This window comes from Kryptolebias marmoratus, linkage group LG9 (genome assembly GCF_001649575.2).
Source record: "Kryptolebias marmoratus isolate JLee-2015 linkage group LG9, ASM164957v2, whole genome shotgun sequence".
Taxonomy (NCBI): Eukaryota; Metazoa; Chordata; class Actinopteri; order Cyprinodontiformes; family Rivulidae; genus Kryptolebias; species Kryptolebias marmoratus.
The window spans coordinates 13,261,704-13,278,068 of record NC_051438.1 but is presented as its reverse complement, the minus strand read 5'-3'; the positions used below and the strand labels follow the sequence as shown (position 1 = coordinate 13,278,068).

The window sequence follows — 16,365 nt, the reverse complement described above, 5'->3', positions numbered from 1 at the left end:
TTCTTTCTTTTGAAATGGTTGCGATACGGAGGGTGACTTTATTTCCCCTCGCCGACAACAAGGTAAAGAAGAAAAAAAAAAATGCTGCAGACGTCATGGAAACAGTTATTTTGGTGGCACAGGGGATCCGGTTTTAACCTCACTATTAAAGAGTGTGACCACGCAGCGGCAGCAGCAGCAGCTCGTCTGCTGATGTGAGCGCTTCAGATCAAACGTACGAGTCATGGATATCATCTGCAAGGAGGGGATGCTCTACCTTCAGGGCTTCAAGTTTGGAAAAGTAAGTTTTAGCCCAAGTTTGGTAAATATTTTAGCATTGCTGGTTATCTTTTCTTTTACTTGGAGCACCTGTTGCGCTCACAAAGTGCCTGAAGTAAAATTTGACCCCTTTTTTATCTGAAAAGTTAAACCTAATATGCTGTATATATCACAACTTAAGCTACTGCACGCTAAGATGAATTTTTAAAAAGACAGCAAAATGGTTGTTTTTATTGAGCAACAAGTGCAGGATTGACTTCATTCTAATGTTTACAGCGACTGAAGCATTGTTGCTCTAAAATCAAAATGCATTTGCACAAATTTAGCGAAATAAATTTGAGCAAAAAAATAAAAAGATCTCTTATTTGCTGCTCCCAAAGGTGAGAGGCAGTAACGTCTGTAGTGTTGGCAAAACATCTGGTAAACCACAGAATGGGGATTTGAATGAATCTCAGAAAGTAACCACTGAATGTACGTCTACGACTGGTTAACCTTTGGCGTCAAACCTATTCAAGATGGCCGCCACAGCTAGGCGACTTTAGCAGCTACAGTCGGCCAGTTTCAGAAACATAGAGCTAAAATTTGGCGAGGCGGTCGCGTGTCGTCCCCAGGACTCACTAACTGATCGCGCACAGTCTGTTTTTAAACCTGCCGCTGACTATTGGGGTCAGCTGCACTGGTCTGTTAGCAAAATATCTCACGAAACACTGGTTTGTCATCATTAACTGTAGATCTACAACTGATTCATTCTCGTTGTCAGCCCAAATCAAAATGGCCGACAGCCGGCTGACCTTTTGGAAACACGGCTGTAACTTGGTCCGTTTTACGGACGTTTGGTGTGGTAGTGTCAGAGGGTCGCCCTCAGCACGCTCCCTGAGTGCGAACACGCCTCGCAAGATTTCACAACATGACATGAGGCCGAGCGTGGAGTGGTTTACAACATCTGACCCAAACAGCGAGGACTCCCAACGGCCCTTTTTCATCATGTTCCAGTTTCATATAACTGATTATTAACTATTATTTTACTTTAAAACTCCTGAAGTACCTTGCAGGAATGTTACGTACGTCTTTAATTCCTAAAAAAATTATTTAGGAGCGTATTTGTACAATGTTCTTAAAACGGTCCTTCAAGTATAACCAGATTAGAAACTTCAGTAATCCCCGATCTTTCCTGCAGACTAATTTGACTCTTTAAAAGGAATGAGCAGTTTAGGTCAGGAGCATGTGAGGAGGATTCTGTTTGACCAAATCTGGTGTTGATCACAGCCGTTTGTCACACCAGCGTCTAAATATGACTCGCTGTTAAAACCCAGGGTTTCATTTTTTATTTTTAATCTCTAGTGTCGTTAGCTTTGTTCAGACTGATTGTCAGGAGAGGCCAGATGTCTCCAAACATAATTAAAAACTAAAGTTTATTCACTTTTGTTTTAGAAAACAAAATAAGGAATGCGCATGCCGAAGTGTTTAAGCTCTTGGCAGCGTTTGTGGATGACTCTCAGCTACTACCTCCCCAAACTTGATCTCAATATCTGTAAAAAAAAAGACCCGTGTTACAGCCCGTGCTGTGTTTGCTGAGGTCGATTGGCTGTGGCAGCCACCTTGAATCAGGCTGAGTTAAAAAAATAAAATAAAAAATCGTCTGCAGAAGCACATCCAGTGATTCATTTCTGTAAGTTTCAATAAAGTTCCTCCAGTGGTTCACAAGATATTTCGCTAACAGACAAACACAAACGGTCGGCGGGCTATAATCAGTACGTTGTAGTGTTACTAAAAGCATCTCTGAGATAGCGAAACGCGCGTAAGTCTGGTCAGACTGTTCCAACAGATGACCACAGAGCAAGTCACCATTTCCTTCGCTAGACTTGAAAGTGTTCAGAGGAAGCTAAAAAAAAGAGACGTCAACCCGTGAACTGGTAACAGCATTCAGAGGTCATCGCTAGTTAGTGCGCTTCGAAGAGCAGAATTATTTTTTTAACTCTATACCAGCATTACTACACACACACACACACACACACACACACACACACACACACACACACACACAGAAACGATTTACTGCTGCAGCAGCTTTCTCATGGTTTTATGGTAAATCTTACATAAAGCAATTTGTTTATTATTATTACGTGTACTACCACAAATTGTACATGTATTTATTTTGTTGTTGTTGTTGTTGACCACACCTAGCTCAGAATGAGCTCAGTGGAAAGTTTCCTTGCGTGAGCACAAAGTCCGGGGTCGAATCTGTCACCCGGGTGAACTGCGACCTATTTTCAACAGGTCGTTTATTTTAATCAAGATTTTATTTTATTTTTTTAAAGCTTCACTAGACAGTCTTGAGATGCTCAAAATAAGCCTGAAAATGAAAGTTATTAGACACCGAAAGCAGAAGTTTTCAGAACAGCCGCCGTGTACGAAAGGCTGCAGTCACCTGCAGCAGCCTGCGAACCAGAAACCACTCCAGGGTTTGACCGTTTAACACGATGCAAACTGTTTAGACTTGTAATGATTCTGTCTGTGAACATGCATACTGAACGCGTATATCCAGTGGTTCATGAGATATTTTGCTAACAGCCAGGGTTGACTCTGCAGTTCACGCCGAAGCTTTAAGCAAAGGTGTTGCAAAATGAGTAAAGCTCTGCTGCTACCACGGCAGCGTTTAGCTCAACCTCTGTAAAACTGACCGGGGTTTCAGCCCTTTTTGGTCTGTCCTTAGGTCAGTTGGTCGTGGCGGCCATCTTGAATTGCACAGGGCAGTCAGTTGTAGAGGTACGCCCATTTTTTTGAAAGTTTCGGTGAAATTTGCTCAGTGGCTCGTGAGACAAAAGCACACTTGCAAAAAAAAAATCCTCACCTGCGTCTCACCGTATGACAGTAGGGAATAAAGAGACAAAACAATTCACATGGATCAACATCGAACATTGTGTCATTTTTACAAACTGCCACGACGTTGTTCCATAAACCCTGGTGAGTATTTAAGCTGAATAGGAGTCGATCTCCTATTGGTTGGACACTTTGATTGACTTCCCTCTGCTTTATTTCAGAGATTCTGTTCAATAATTTGACAATTTAAGCCTTAGGAATGTAAGTCACTCTGTTATAACCAGGAGGAAGAACAACAAAGGCAGATTTCTACTCCAAGATTATTACTGATTTAACAGAAATCAGCTGCCGTACTTTTACAAATAGCAGGTTTCTGAACTTTTAGATCCTCTGGAAGTGACTGAAAGTTTGCGGGCTTTTCCGCACCTCTGGGAGTAAAAAGTGAGTGAGAAGTATAAGATTGATTTGACGTAATTTGAATGTTAGAGCAAACAGCGGGGGGGTCAAACAAAGTGGCGCCTCTCAGAAGTGATTACAAGAATCGATTACGGAGCCGGAGGCAATTAAATCCTCGTTAAAGCAGCCGAGCATTGTGGCCTCATCAGAGATTATTTCACGGGAGCCAAATCCTGTTGTGTTTTTCCTTCCCGTGTAAGGATTTATCGGTCAATTGGTGTTAAAAATACCATTTTTTTCCCACCTTCTTTTTTTTCCTTTTAGTTTAAAGTTTCAGTTGTGAAACGGTCAGCTTTAATCCCACATCTCATTCAGTCAAAATCAGCTCTGGCTGAAACATAAATACATTGAATTTTTAAACCACAACTTGTTTAATAAAACTCAAAAGATCAAGAAGAAACATTTAAATCCAAGTTTCAAGCTGATATAGTTTTTTAATCAGCATAAATTGCCCTGACCTGTAAACTCCGGCGCCTGCCAATGATGCTTTTGAGACTAATATGAGACTTAAAAATAAAATAATAATGTACGTCACTCAAAAGGTCAGGACTTTAAATGAGTGTACTTCAGCATGACGTGCTGCTCCTAAACTGACTCCGATTCAAAAACCAGTGTTGTAGGATTTTAGTGGGGTGGAGGTGGTGAAACACCAAGTAAATGTCGCTCTTTTCACTTCCCATTAACAGGAAGTTGTATGAGGTGTTTTTTTTTGGTCCTTGATACTGTAACTATGATAGAGTAAAAGTGGTATTTAAAGTAGAAAATCAAAACTGTGAAAGCAGAAACAGGAGCTAAACTCAGGCTTTCTATTTGCTGTAACCGTGGAGAAACTGGGATAATTAGGCTTATAAAACAACTCTTTCTCAAAAACAACCTACCGGTGTAAAAGACTAACTAATATTTAACCTCTACACTTATGTATGACACCGTTTGTTTAGTTTGTCGTAGTTTTCTTAACTAAACAGACACAAATGTATGTCTGTTGGGCATTAGCCTCGCCTGGAGGACGACTTCTTCATCCTCCATGTTCTATGACTGATGTCACGGCTGATGATGCACTACCTATTCATACCTATTTGACAAAACACCCCTTCAAATGTGACCAGACTATCCATTTAAGGTCGTATCTCGCCGGGCTGCCACTGCTGGCTGCAGAATGTGAAAAGCATTAGTTTCCAAAAGGCCTCCAAACTTTCACGAGGGTTCTCCTGTTTCCTCGAGTGAACTGCAGGACCTCGCTCTTGTGGCAAAAAATTAACAGATTTCCTTTCCAAATAATCACAGAGTCGTTGGGATCCGTCTTAAACCATTCTCTAGAAATTCGAGACAACTTTGAGAGGGTTTGGTGACACATGACACCAAATTATGGCTGACTGGAGACACTTTGTGACTAGATTTTGGCCAAAATAAACAAAAAATAAAGATTCCATGTGACTTGCAGGGATGTTGGAAGTTAATTGCAGTTACATAAAGGCAAACCTGTCGTAAGTACCAATTCAGTGGGATTCCAAGTTGCATATTTTCTTGCAATTTCGTGCCTTCAGCTGGTTGCCAACCATCGCAGCCCAGCGCCAAGCTTTAAACCCTTTCTCTTCCCCTCAGAAAACGTGGCGGAAGGTGTGGATGGTGCTCTTCAAGCCCAGCTCCACCGGCGTGGGTCGGCTGGAGTTCTGCGCGGCGTCCGACGGCAGCGCGTTCAGCGAGCACGTGAAGTCTGGTCGGCAGAAGGCCACGGAGAGGAAGGTGGTGCGTTTGAGCGACTGCCTCAGCGTGACCCCGGCCGCCGCAGAGGCCTGCCCTGCTGGCTGCACGGCCTTCTGCCTCAACACCAAGCAGTGCAACTACACCTTCGCCTCCACGTCCAGCCAGGACTGGACCAGCGCCCTCTGTCTCCTTGCCTTCCAGGTATCCGCTCGTCTGCGACCCCCCCCCCATGTCAACACTTGAGTTTGGGAAAGACGAGGACAAACCTTCCCAGGCCGATAAGATCATGAGGAAGTTGAAACAACTCGTGCCACTTCTGCAATTCTTGTGCTTGCACAAGCTACGGGTCTTGCTTGCGTCTTACCACTTTGAAGTCATAAAACAGTGATAAGAGGGAGGCGTTTGCTCCGTTTAATGTTTACTGTGCCACCGTGTTTACAGAGAGATCCTGGAGGCTCCCACAAAGGGGAACTTGAGGGAGGAACCAGCTTGACCATGGAGGACAATGACCTTTACTCATCCTGGAAGAGCGGTAATTTCTGTCATTTGTCCAACTTACCTGTCTCAGATAAATGACACTGATCCAAGTCATTTTCAAGTTAAAGGTTCTTGGCATCACCATCATCATCATCATTACAAATAGACCATATGAAAGTTATTACTCATGAAAAGTGGGAATGATAAGGCAGAGGGGGGTGTCTTTTTTATTTTTATTTTATTTAAGATGTATGAAATGATCTTAGTGGCATCTTTCTTTCTACCAAAATGTTATTTTAAATGTATTTATTTCCCTCCATTTCAGTATACATGACTGTTTAGAGAAGATAAATGAAAGTCACACCTTTGACCTGTATTAGACTCAAAAAAGACAAAAGTTCAACCCCTCACTCGGAGCTATTATAGGAGTTAACTGTAGCCCGTGAGTTCTCAGGTTGTTCTTTGCTAGAAAATGCGTGGCTGTCCCTCAATGTTCTAATAACAAAATGATTAATGAAGTTATGCTCACAATCCTTTGTATAGTCACAAAAAAAAAAAAAAAAGACCCTTTTTCAATTCTAGGGCTTTACATATCAGGGCGTAATAAAAAATGACCAGGTTCTAAAATGATTTAAATTTAATGTCAAGTGTACAAAAACACACAGCAGATTCCACCATCTCGTTATTTATTAAAGAAAAACAAAGTGGAACAGCTGTGAGGGAAGAACTAGGTCCATCGAAGCAGCTTCCATAGGATTAAAGAGTTAAAGCAGCAGCAGCCAGGAGCTGCTGATCAAATATGTTGGTTAACTGATCATCATCGGTGAGATCATCTCTATAAAAGCAGTTTAGTTAATTTGCTGCTCTGGAGCACACAGGTGTGTGTTAACACGACGCCAAGGAGGAAGGACATCAGCAATGACCTTAGAGAAGCAACTGTTGCTGCCCAACAATCTGGGAGGGGTTAAAGGTCATTTCCAAAATATTTAGACTTCATCAGTCTACAGAGAGAGAGATTATTCAAAAGTGGAAAACATTTAGGGCTGTTCCCAACATCCCAGTAAATTCACCTTCAGGTCAGACAGCACAATCCTCGGGGAACGTGCAAAATACCCAAAAGCTCCTCAGTCTGCAGGTCAAAGGTTAAAGTTCACAGCAGGAGAATTAGAAAAAAGAGTGAACAAGTGGGACTTATTTGGAGTAGCTGCAGGAGAAAGCCTCTTCTCTCTGAAAGAACACGGCAGCAGGACTTCAGTTTAATTCGCTGCGTCTGAACGAACCTGAAGACTCCTGGAACTAAGCAGAGGTGTTTACCCACAATGCACAGGGGCTGTGTTTGGAGAAAAACCGAACAGCACAAACACCTCCCACCAGCTGTCAGCACGGTGGTGGAGGGATGATGATTGGGGCTTGTTGTGCAGCCACAGGACCTGCACGCGTTCCACATCCCATCAAATACGAAGCCAAACATGTCATAGAACATAAACAGCAAATTATAACTCGTTTCCTTTACTGCCATATTGCTTCTCTTTGGCGCGTGCCTAAATCTTACTGCGCCGACTTGTCCCGATGTGTTCAGACTGGAGTCCTCCTCCGAACCAGTACCAGGTGAAGGTCCAGAGCACCAAGGCCTCCAAGAGCTGTAAGCTGGCTGGAAACTACCTGATGTCCACAACCACGGAGGACCTGATTCTGAGCGACATCAGCACGGGTGGCGTCATCTACTGCTGGCCGTACAGGCTCTTGCGCAAGTTTGGACAAGTGGAGGTGAAGCACAAAAACGGCTGGTTCAGGTCTTTTGAAGTGGGCTTCTGTAGAAAGGTTAAAAACAACTCAAAAAAAGTGTAAAAAAAGATCGTACAAAACGATAAAGCTGCTACCGGTGGGGTCACCGTGGGGTCGCTCGCTCCACGGCAGCGCTTAGGCAAACAGAAACAGACTAAACATAAGGCCTCAAATGACGAGTCACTGTATGAAAACTACAAGTCAAAGCTTAAAAATTCTCGAGCCACGAGCAGCAGAAGACTCTGCTGGTGACACGTGGGGATTTGTATGTGTCTACAGCGTTGCATGTAGGAGACGTGACGGGTTAAACAGAGCAGAAGAAGAAATCTGAGCTAAAGAAAGTGAAGTCTGTGGAAGCTTGAGTGTGCTCTCTGAGAGACAACCGTACGTCCTTTAGCAACAAGACACACACTGGGTGAAGGAAGTCAAAAACACCTACCTTCTGATTCATTTTTTCCAATTTCCTGTCTCCCATTTAAACTTTGAATGAGGTTTCTACAGAGCGCCAAAGAGGGTTGGCTTTTCCCAATCATTTCGGTCAGAGTTGAGCTCTAAAACGGAGGCGCCTCAGCTTTCTACAGAAAGCCCCACTTCAGATTACCTGAGCCGACGCTTTAAAAAAAGGTAAATGAGTTCACGTTTACCAGCTGCTGTACAGAAGTTCTGTTTGGGCTGTGACTGCAGGGCGGATTCAGCATCGAAGCGGGCCGCCGCTGCGAATCGGGCGAAGGCGTCTTCATCTTCCTGACCCGACACGGCCCGCAGATCTTCCAGGCCATAGCCGAGCAGTGCCTGCTGAAGGAGGACGCGGGCGTCCAGCCCCCGAGGGCCCACAGGAAATCGTTACCGGACGTGTCTGCGGTGGCAGCGGCCCTGCCGGCCCCAGCCAGCCAGCTGTCTGTACCCGCTGCTCACGCCTACGCAGACAGGGACGACGGCGACGTGGACGACAGAGCGGTCGGTGAATACTACGCAGTCAACGCCCACGCCGCCGCGGACAGCATGCAGCACCTGCGCAACGTCAGACCGCATCTGTCCAGCAGCAGCAAGGAGGACGTCGGGGAGGAGGGCGAGGACGAGGACGAGCGCTGTCTCTCCCTGGAGGACGGCGCGGAGGAGAGAATTTACTACAACCTGAGGAGAGCCACGCTTCCTCAGGTCAGGAAAACTGGGACCGACGACGCTGGCGGCGTCTACTCCTTCGCCAGCCAGGACGGCTTTCCCCCAACCTCCCAGCCCTCGAAGCTGGACCAGTGCGGCGCTTTCCCACCCTTGGCGGACGACTGCCTCCACCCAGGGTACAACACCCAGGCGGCGGACGATGACACGAAGGAGACCGAGGAGGACGCCGGCGGCCCCGGCCCGGGCCCCGCCTCCACAGAGGCCCCCGGCAGTTTCAAACACAGGCTGGCTGAAATCATCTCCAAGGACCTGGCAAAGTTCCAGCCCCCGACTTTCCACAGAGCAGGCAGCCCCACGTTTCTCCAGTAGACCGTTAGTTAGACTGACTGGAGGGGGGAGATGTTTTTTCTTTTTTTTTTGTCCCCAGCCGTGATGAACTGTCATGTGGCATAATTAGTTTCTTTTCCTGCCATCACACGCCTCTAACCGGGAGCACGCTGGTAGGCAGATGTTTGTAGGTTTTCTTGTATGAAAAATGTAACTGGAATGCTTTTTTTTTTTTTCTATTTTCCTTCTACAGCAAAGAGGACATTTATTTTTATGTCGTTCTTTGCCGCTATTTAGAGTTTTGCGCATCGGTACGCACCCTCGGGAAGGAGAGGAAAGGAGAGAGATTTGCACGGGAGTTGTTAAGTGACGATGCTACAGCAGAGAAGAGATTTGTTATGGGACTACCGTTTGTTTCCTGTGTTTTACAAACGTTGCTGCAGTCTGACTACTTCTGCACACTCTGACATTTTAGTCGGAGAAAGTTCCTCCGAATGAGGAACTTTAAAAAAAAAACAAAAACAAATAAAAATCCAGCTGCATGAGAGAGAGAAAAAAATAACCCTCTTCGGATTGCCCTGTCCTGGATGACCTGGATGACTGAGAATCTACACCAAAAATCATAGAATTAAACTTAACTGATGAACTTGGTGATAATGTTTTTACCTACGCCTATCTGCATGTCTGTTAGCGAAATATCTCATGAACCAGCGGGCACACTCCATTGAAACTCTCAAGACGTAATCACTGCATGGGCGTCTACAACTCATTAACATTTGAGGCCAGTAAAATTCAAGATGGCTGCCAAAGCTAATGAACCTTGACAAACATAAAAGGGGCTATAACTCTGTCAATTTTACAGCTTCTGAGCTGACATTTGGCATGGTAGTGGCTAAGCATCATCCCCAAGACATGCTCTGAGTGCTTCACGTTGTGTGACAAATTTGATGAAAAGTTTACTATTAACAATTGGAGTCAATTTTGTCTGTCTATTAACAAAATATCTCATGAACCACTTGACGGATTTAAACGAAATTTCCAGAAAGTAATTATTGGATGTATATCTACAACTGATTAAGTTTTGAAGTCAATCCAATTCAAAATGGTCACCGCAGCTAATCATACTTCAACATTACAAAAATGGTTACATCTCAGTCAGTTTTAAAGATACTGAGCTGAGATTTAACGTGGTAACAGCTGAGAGTCATCTCCATCATATACTCAGAGCACTCGGAGATCCTAATATCTCACAGTTTTATCAGTTCAAAACTCGAGAATGAAAAAATGCAAGGCCCTTACGGTTTTGAAAAAATTATGCCTCTGGGTTGCGTAACGAATTTTTGTCCATATAAATGAAATTTTTGCCGACAGTAACATTCCAAAAGCAATATAAAAAAAAGGCACACTTATGTTTTCATCTTTATTGTAGCAAAACATTTCTCATAAAATACCATTTAGCTATATGCATAAATAGAAAAATACCAGTTTTAATTAGAAATAAAATCTAAAACCCAACTAATGACACAAGACATGTCACTCAGGAGCTTAAAGTGCTTACGAAGGCCTACTGTGGTTCATCTGAGGAAGGGATGGAGTCGGGGTCTCTGAGACTTTGGTCATGTCCACTGCCACGTCTCACGTCTACTGCCATATAAACTCTTCTAGTAACTGTTGAGTCACCGTGTCCCGCTCTGACTGTCCTCCGTGTCGCTGAGATGGGAGGACTCTCCATCACTGCTGTGGGAGGAACAGGCCCCTGCTGGGTTTGACTCAGGCGGAGGTCTGAGTATGAACAGGTGGTTGATGGGAGGGGTCGTTGGGTCCCTCTGCTGCTGCTGCTGCGGCGGCGGCTGCAGGGAGGGGGTCTCCGGAGTCCGGAGAGAGTGGATCAGGCTCCTCCTGGGCGTCCTGCCGTCCACCGGGTCCGTGCACTCCTGCTGGACCACCCCGGCTAGCAGCTCGGACAGCTCCGTGATGTAAATCTGCGCCATCTGCAGCGTGTCGTACTTGGACAGCTTCTTCTCGTTCTCCAGGGACGGGATGACGCTGCGCAGCTCGTCGAAGGCCTTGTTCAGGCCGTGCATCCGCCGCCGCTCCCGGGCGTTGGCCGCCACGCGCCGGTGTCGCTGGGCGCCGAAGGGGGCCGCCTTGCCTCCGTCGCCCGCCTGACCGCCGGGCGCCGGGGACAGCCCGCTCCCCGTCCCCTCCGCCTCCACCTCCGTCGCTTCCCTCCTGGGAAAGGCACGGACCGGGTCGGAAGAAATCCACGTCCTGGAGCTGAAGCTCCTCTGCTGCAGCAGGGCGAAGTCCTCCGGGTACTCGGGCCAGCCCGCGAGCTCCGTTTTAGCGGCCATGGCTCAGTGAGGGAGGGCCCTGCGGAGGGAAGGAAAAGGGCGACGCTCGTCTCTCTCTGGAGTTGCGCAGCAGCAGCCTTTTTATAGAGCCTCTCCTCGCAGCCACCTTGCTGTCACTCCTATCCCTCCCTGTGACAGCCCCGCAGCCTCTGACCCCGCTGTCAAACAACAATCCAACAAAGCTCCACTTTTTCTTCCCCCCATTGTGTGTTCGTAACTCAATCACGACCTTGTTTTGATCCGCGCCCACAGGGGAGCAGGGGTATTAATCATTTAAGAGCGTGCAGGTTTGGAAAAAAAAGGAAGAAAAAAAGAAAAGAAAAAAAAAAAAGAGCAGAAAAATAACGGGAGACTGATCTGATTTGATAAACAAGTTCCGAAACATGTGTTGCAACAACTTTTGAGCTCAGATGTTCTGCTGTTACCACTTGATTTACTAGTTTGGAGATAAAAAAAAACAAGCAGGACCAGGCGTATGCAGGCTTGTTACAGCTCCGTGTGCAACAGTTTGCTGTTTGGTCTGAAAATACAATCGTAGCATTTCTTGAAGGAATGCACACCACCAACTGCCTTCTGTGTCAGTGTTTAAGAGTAAGATGAGAAATGACAATCTGTTTGTGCTCCAAGTATGTATTGAGTGGGACTCTCAGCTACTACCACACCAAATTGTAGCTCAATATTTGTGAAATTGATTGAGTTATCGCTATATTTGTGTTGGCCAAAGCTGATCAGCTGTGGCAGCCATCTTGAATCAGGTTGACTCTAAAAGTTAATCAGTTGTAAACATACATCCAGTGATTACTTTCTTAAAGTTTCATTAAAACCCCTTCAATGGTTCATGAGACATTTTGCTAACAGACACCTGAAATGGTTCCAACAGTTGTCGCCAATGTTTCAAACAGTGATTCGGCACAATCAGTTCGTTCTTGGAGTAGGTGTTCAGGATGACTCTCAGCTACTACCACACCCAGTTTTAGCATAGTGTCTGCAAAATCTACTGAGTTGTGACCATTTATGTGTTTTCTAATGTGAAGTGACTGTGGTGGCCATCTTGGAATGGGTTGACCCCAAAGGCTAATCAGTTGTAGAGGTACATCCAATGATTAATTTCAAAAGGTTTCACTAAAATCTGCGCTGTGGTTTTTGAGATATTTTGCTAACGGACACAAACACACACACACACACACTCAGCAGAGGCACAGGGACACAGGCAAAAATGCTACTGCCAGCCTTTTGGCGGCGGGCCATGACGAAACGGGTACTAGCAACTGCATCATCGTCATCATAAACGGCCTTAACGTGGAAAACAAACTTGCGCCTCTTTCTCAGCAGCAAAAACTGATTTCCTAATCGTCCCTCTGACCCCTGAGAGATCCGACTGACTGGAGAAAAAAAAACAAAAAAAAACAAAAAAACCAAACTCGAGTTTGTCCTCAAACAAACGATAAAAGACGGCCAATGTTTTCCTGGATATTTGCAGAAGAACAATAAAAGAACAGGTGGGAGAGCCGGCGGAGACACACCTGCCTCTGAGAAGCGATAAGGCGTCTCCGAAGCATTTATGAATCATTTAGGGAGCAGGATGAAAACACGCCAGTATCAAAAAGCCATTATTTATTAGTCACCTTGTTGTTTGGGGGGGAGGGGGGCCGAAAACAGCGATTCCGGAGTGAGGGAGCAAGTGATAAATGAGGCTACAAATTTCAGCTTTGGTCCTGTGGCCGTGGGGGCCCAGTGCCTATCAGCTGGTGTCCCCGGGCTCCCCCCCACACACACTCACACACACACACACACACCTCCGCTGCAGACGAAGTCGCCCACGTCTCCCATATGCTGCCACGGAGCCGTGACACCGCGCTGCTAATCACTCATTAGGGCGTCAGCGGCTGCAGAGGAGCCAAACGCCAGCACACCAGCTCAGACCCGTCCCGCTGGGAGAACCCGAACGTCCCAAAGACTCATGTCGGTGACTTGCTTTATATTCAGACCCCCCCACCAACACCACCCCCACACGTCTTCAAGAGTCGGGGGTCGAGCTCTGTCAATGAAAATCACCGTGACCTGCCTGGTCGCCAGCAGTTTAATGAGGCCCGCTCTTATTGAATAAATCGGCACGTTCTTCTCCCGGGGTGTTCATTCAGGGTTTTTTTTGTGTGTTTTGTGTTTTTTTTTTTTTTTTTTTTTTTTGCTGGCCTGCATGAATATTTCATTCCTTCAGCACCACTGCCAGCGCAACAGCCTGTAACCCTGCATGCAGGACCTGAAAAAAAAAAAAAAAAACTGCAGCTACACTTCCCATCTGGTGCGGGGCGTGAAGTGGAGGAGTGGCGGCGGAGGCCGAGGAGGTGCGAGGAACATTTCTGAGGTCAGCTTCTGCGCCGACCCTCTGAAAGACACGGCGGGTGGGGTTTTGGAAGTGGGGGAGGTGGAGGGTGGACTGATAGCTTTACAGTATGACGTGATGCGGGTCTACTGTAGAGGGGGAAGAAAAAAAAAAGACGGTTAGCTCACCTCCGGTTTACGTGTCGACCTTTTAAAAGGGTTATAACAAAGTGAAGGGGGGGGTTAGAAGAGGTGAGCCTGTGATCAGGAGGTCCTTGGGGGCCTCAGATGGCAGCCCTCTGCTCGTGGCGCTGGTGTGTGCGCTCACGTGCGTGATGGGTACAATGCAGAGAATGGTCCTCAGTCGGCAAAGGGGGGGTCTGCTCTCTCCGGGTTGGGAGTGAGGCACTGCCTTAAGTGGTGGAGTTTAAGGATCTCGGGGTTTTGATCATGAGTAAGGGAAGGATGGAGGGTGAGATCGACAGATCGGTGCAGAAGTAGTGTGTCCTCTGTAGCGGTCTGTTGTGGTGAAGAGGAGCTGAGCTGTAAGGCAAAACTGTCTGTTTACCAGTCGGTCTACATTCCTACCCTCACCTATGGGAGCAGGTAGTGACCGAAAGAATGAGATTGTGGATACAGGCGGTCAAAACGAGTTTTCTCATTTGGCTAACTGGGCTCTCCCTTAGAGACAGGCGACAGAAGACAGAGACAGAAGTTTGGTTGTCTGGGAGGGACTCGGAGTAGAGCCGCTGCTCCTCCACATTGAGAGGAGCCAGCTGAGGTGGTGTGGCGCCCAGGGCCCGAATCCAGAACAAGCAGCAGATAATGGATGGATAAATTAAAAAGATAAATAAACAAGAGTAAAATAAATGTACGTTTGTGTCTACATTTGGGTCCTCGAGCCTCTTGCCCGCTCTGTTCGGCGACAGATCCCCCCCGGCTACACCAACGGCAGCTCGGAGCTCCGAGCAGGAAGTCCAGTTGTGGAGGGTTTAGTCCAACACAGCGGGCCGTCTCTATCACACAAACTGCCTCTGCAGGTTTCCCCGACCCCGTCTACTGCCAGTCGTTACACCACGTGCCACAGACTTGGCAGCTAAGAGGAGCGTTGGCGGGTGTGGCTGCCACCCCGTCCCCGTTGCTTTAGTTCTCGACCCTTATTCTGACGGTGATAATCAGCCAGCCGCATGCGGCGGCCACACGGGGTCCAGCAGCAGCTGAGCCGATGATCCCCTCAGATCGGAATGCTGCAAACAGTATTTTTTTTTTTTGCCTTATCGGCTTGGAGGTTTTGAGACAAACCCTTAATTGTGTAACTGTGATTGTTTAATTTCTCAGGGGACACGCTCCAACCCTCTCAGTTATGTCCCCCGAGGACCCGCCGTGGCCCCAAGCAACATCCAATTAATTCCACCCAATCTTTGAGGCTTGTTTGAAATGTTTTCTCTTTGTTTTGTTGTTTTGTTTTGCTTTTTTTCTCCCTACCTCCTCACGTCGCCTCCAACAACGATCCAATTATAACTGTAGTTACAGGCTAATGTAGGCCTAAAGGTGACTAATTTATCTTGAAAGCTGTAAAGAAAATTTTAATTTGGCACCTCCTGGAAGAGCATAGAGACTTCAGGGAATAGTCGAAGTAAAAGTCGACCACCATTCATCACTGCCTCTTTGAGTCAGACAACAAGAACCGCCGTGATGACAGAAGTGCTTCCCGAAACGGTCGGAAAATTGTGAACCAGTTTGACGTTATTTACAAAGTCTGAAAGCAGAATGTCAAATTGGGAGCTAAAATAACATTAAAAAAGGGACATTTTGTGAAAACCCCATCAATACGCATCGCTGACTCTTACAGTTACAGAAACAACGAGATTGTACTTTATAGACAGATTCTGGAATAAGTAAGTTTGATAAATGAAAGACTTATCATAGTGTATGCCACAGATTTAATCAGTTATCTCATATGAGCTGTGAGCGCTCAGGGTATGTGTTGGAGATGACTCTCAGCTACCACCACACCAAGTTTTAGCTCAGCATCACTAAAATTGACTGACTTATAGCCATTTTTGTTTTTCCTAAAATCAATTAGCTGTGGCAGCCATTTTGAATTGGGTTGCCTCTAAAAGCTAATCAGTTGTAGATGTGCATATGGTGATTGGTTTCTGGGAGTTTCAGTACGCTCTGTCAAACGGTTCAAGAGATATTTTGCTAACAGATAAGCAGGGCTGACTTCAACAGTAAATGCTTAAGTTTTGAATAAAGATTTTTACGTGATCTTTTAGCGCTCACAGCAGGAGTTGTGGAGGACTCTCAGCTACTACCACAGCACAGTTTAGCTCGGTGTCTGTGGAACTGCCTGAGTTGGAGCCAATTTTGTGTTGGATAAGTTCGATTAGCTGTGCCGGCCATCTTGAATCGGACTGACTCCAAAATTGAATCAGCTGAAGATGAAAATCCAGTTATCAATTTCTAAAGGTTTCATCCGTGCAGTGGTTCTGGAGATGTTTTGCTAACAGACGCACCCACAGACATTATCGCGATCGCCCGCCCTCCAAGGCGGCGGGCAATAATATTAAAATAATACCCTGGTGAATATGATTTAAACTCACCTCATTTGGCTCGGTAACAATGTAAAGCTGTAGAGAAGCTCCACCCCGACGCTCAGAGGAGACTTCCCCTACATCAGCCATCATTCTGCCTCGTGTCTTAATTAAAGCCTATTTAATTTCCTCACAAAAGACTT

The 16,365-nt window shown here is 46.1% G+C and overlaps 2 protein-coding genes across 2 annotated transcripts; one reads left to right on the top strand and one right to left on the bottom strand.

The window, feature by feature from the left end:
• The first annotated feature begins 100 nt into the window (after positions 1–100).
• dok3 (docking protein 3) lies at positions 101–12,779 on the top strand. The gene is made up of 5 exons (XM_017426632.3): positions 101–280; positions 5,137–5,439; positions 5,680–5,770; positions 7,295–7,482; positions 8,185–12,779. The coding sequence occupies exons 1-5, from the start codon at positions 224–226 to the stop codon at positions 8,989–8,991; spliced, it is 1,446 nt and encodes a 481-aa protein (XP_017282121.1). The 5' UTR covers positions 101–223; the 3' UTR covers positions 8,992–12,779.
• On the bottom strand, positions 10,591–16,343 carry atoh1b (atonal bHLH transcription factor 1b). The gene is made up of 2 exons (XM_017426631.3): positions 16,232–16,343; positions 10,591–11,322 (listed from the first exon to the last, which is right to left on the bottom strand). The coding sequence occupies exon 2, from the start codon at positions 11,301–11,303 to the stop codon at positions 10,626–10,628; it is 678 nt and encodes a 225-aa protein (XP_017282120.1). The 5' UTR covers positions 11,304–11,322; positions 16,232–16,343; the 3' UTR covers positions 10,591–10,625.
• Positions 16,344–16,365: the final 22 nt, after the last annotated feature.

Coding starts and splice junctions, on each gene's coding strand:
- atoh1b (XM_017426631.3), bottom strand. CDS start 11,303: ATGGCCGCTAAAACGGAGCTCGCGGGCTGGCCCGAGTACCCGGAGGAC.
- dok3 (XM_017426632.3), top strand. CDS start 224: ATGGATATCATCTGCAAGGAGGGGATGCTCTACCTTCAGGGCTTCAAG. Junction 281..5,136: donor AGGGCTTCAAGTTTGGAAAA/GTAAGTTTTAGC, acceptor TCTTCCCCTCAG/AAAACGTGGCGGAAGGTGTG. Junction 7,483..8,184: donor GCAAGTTTGGACAAGTGGAG/GTGAAGCACAAA, acceptor CTGTGACTGCAG/GGCGGATTCAGCATCGAAGC.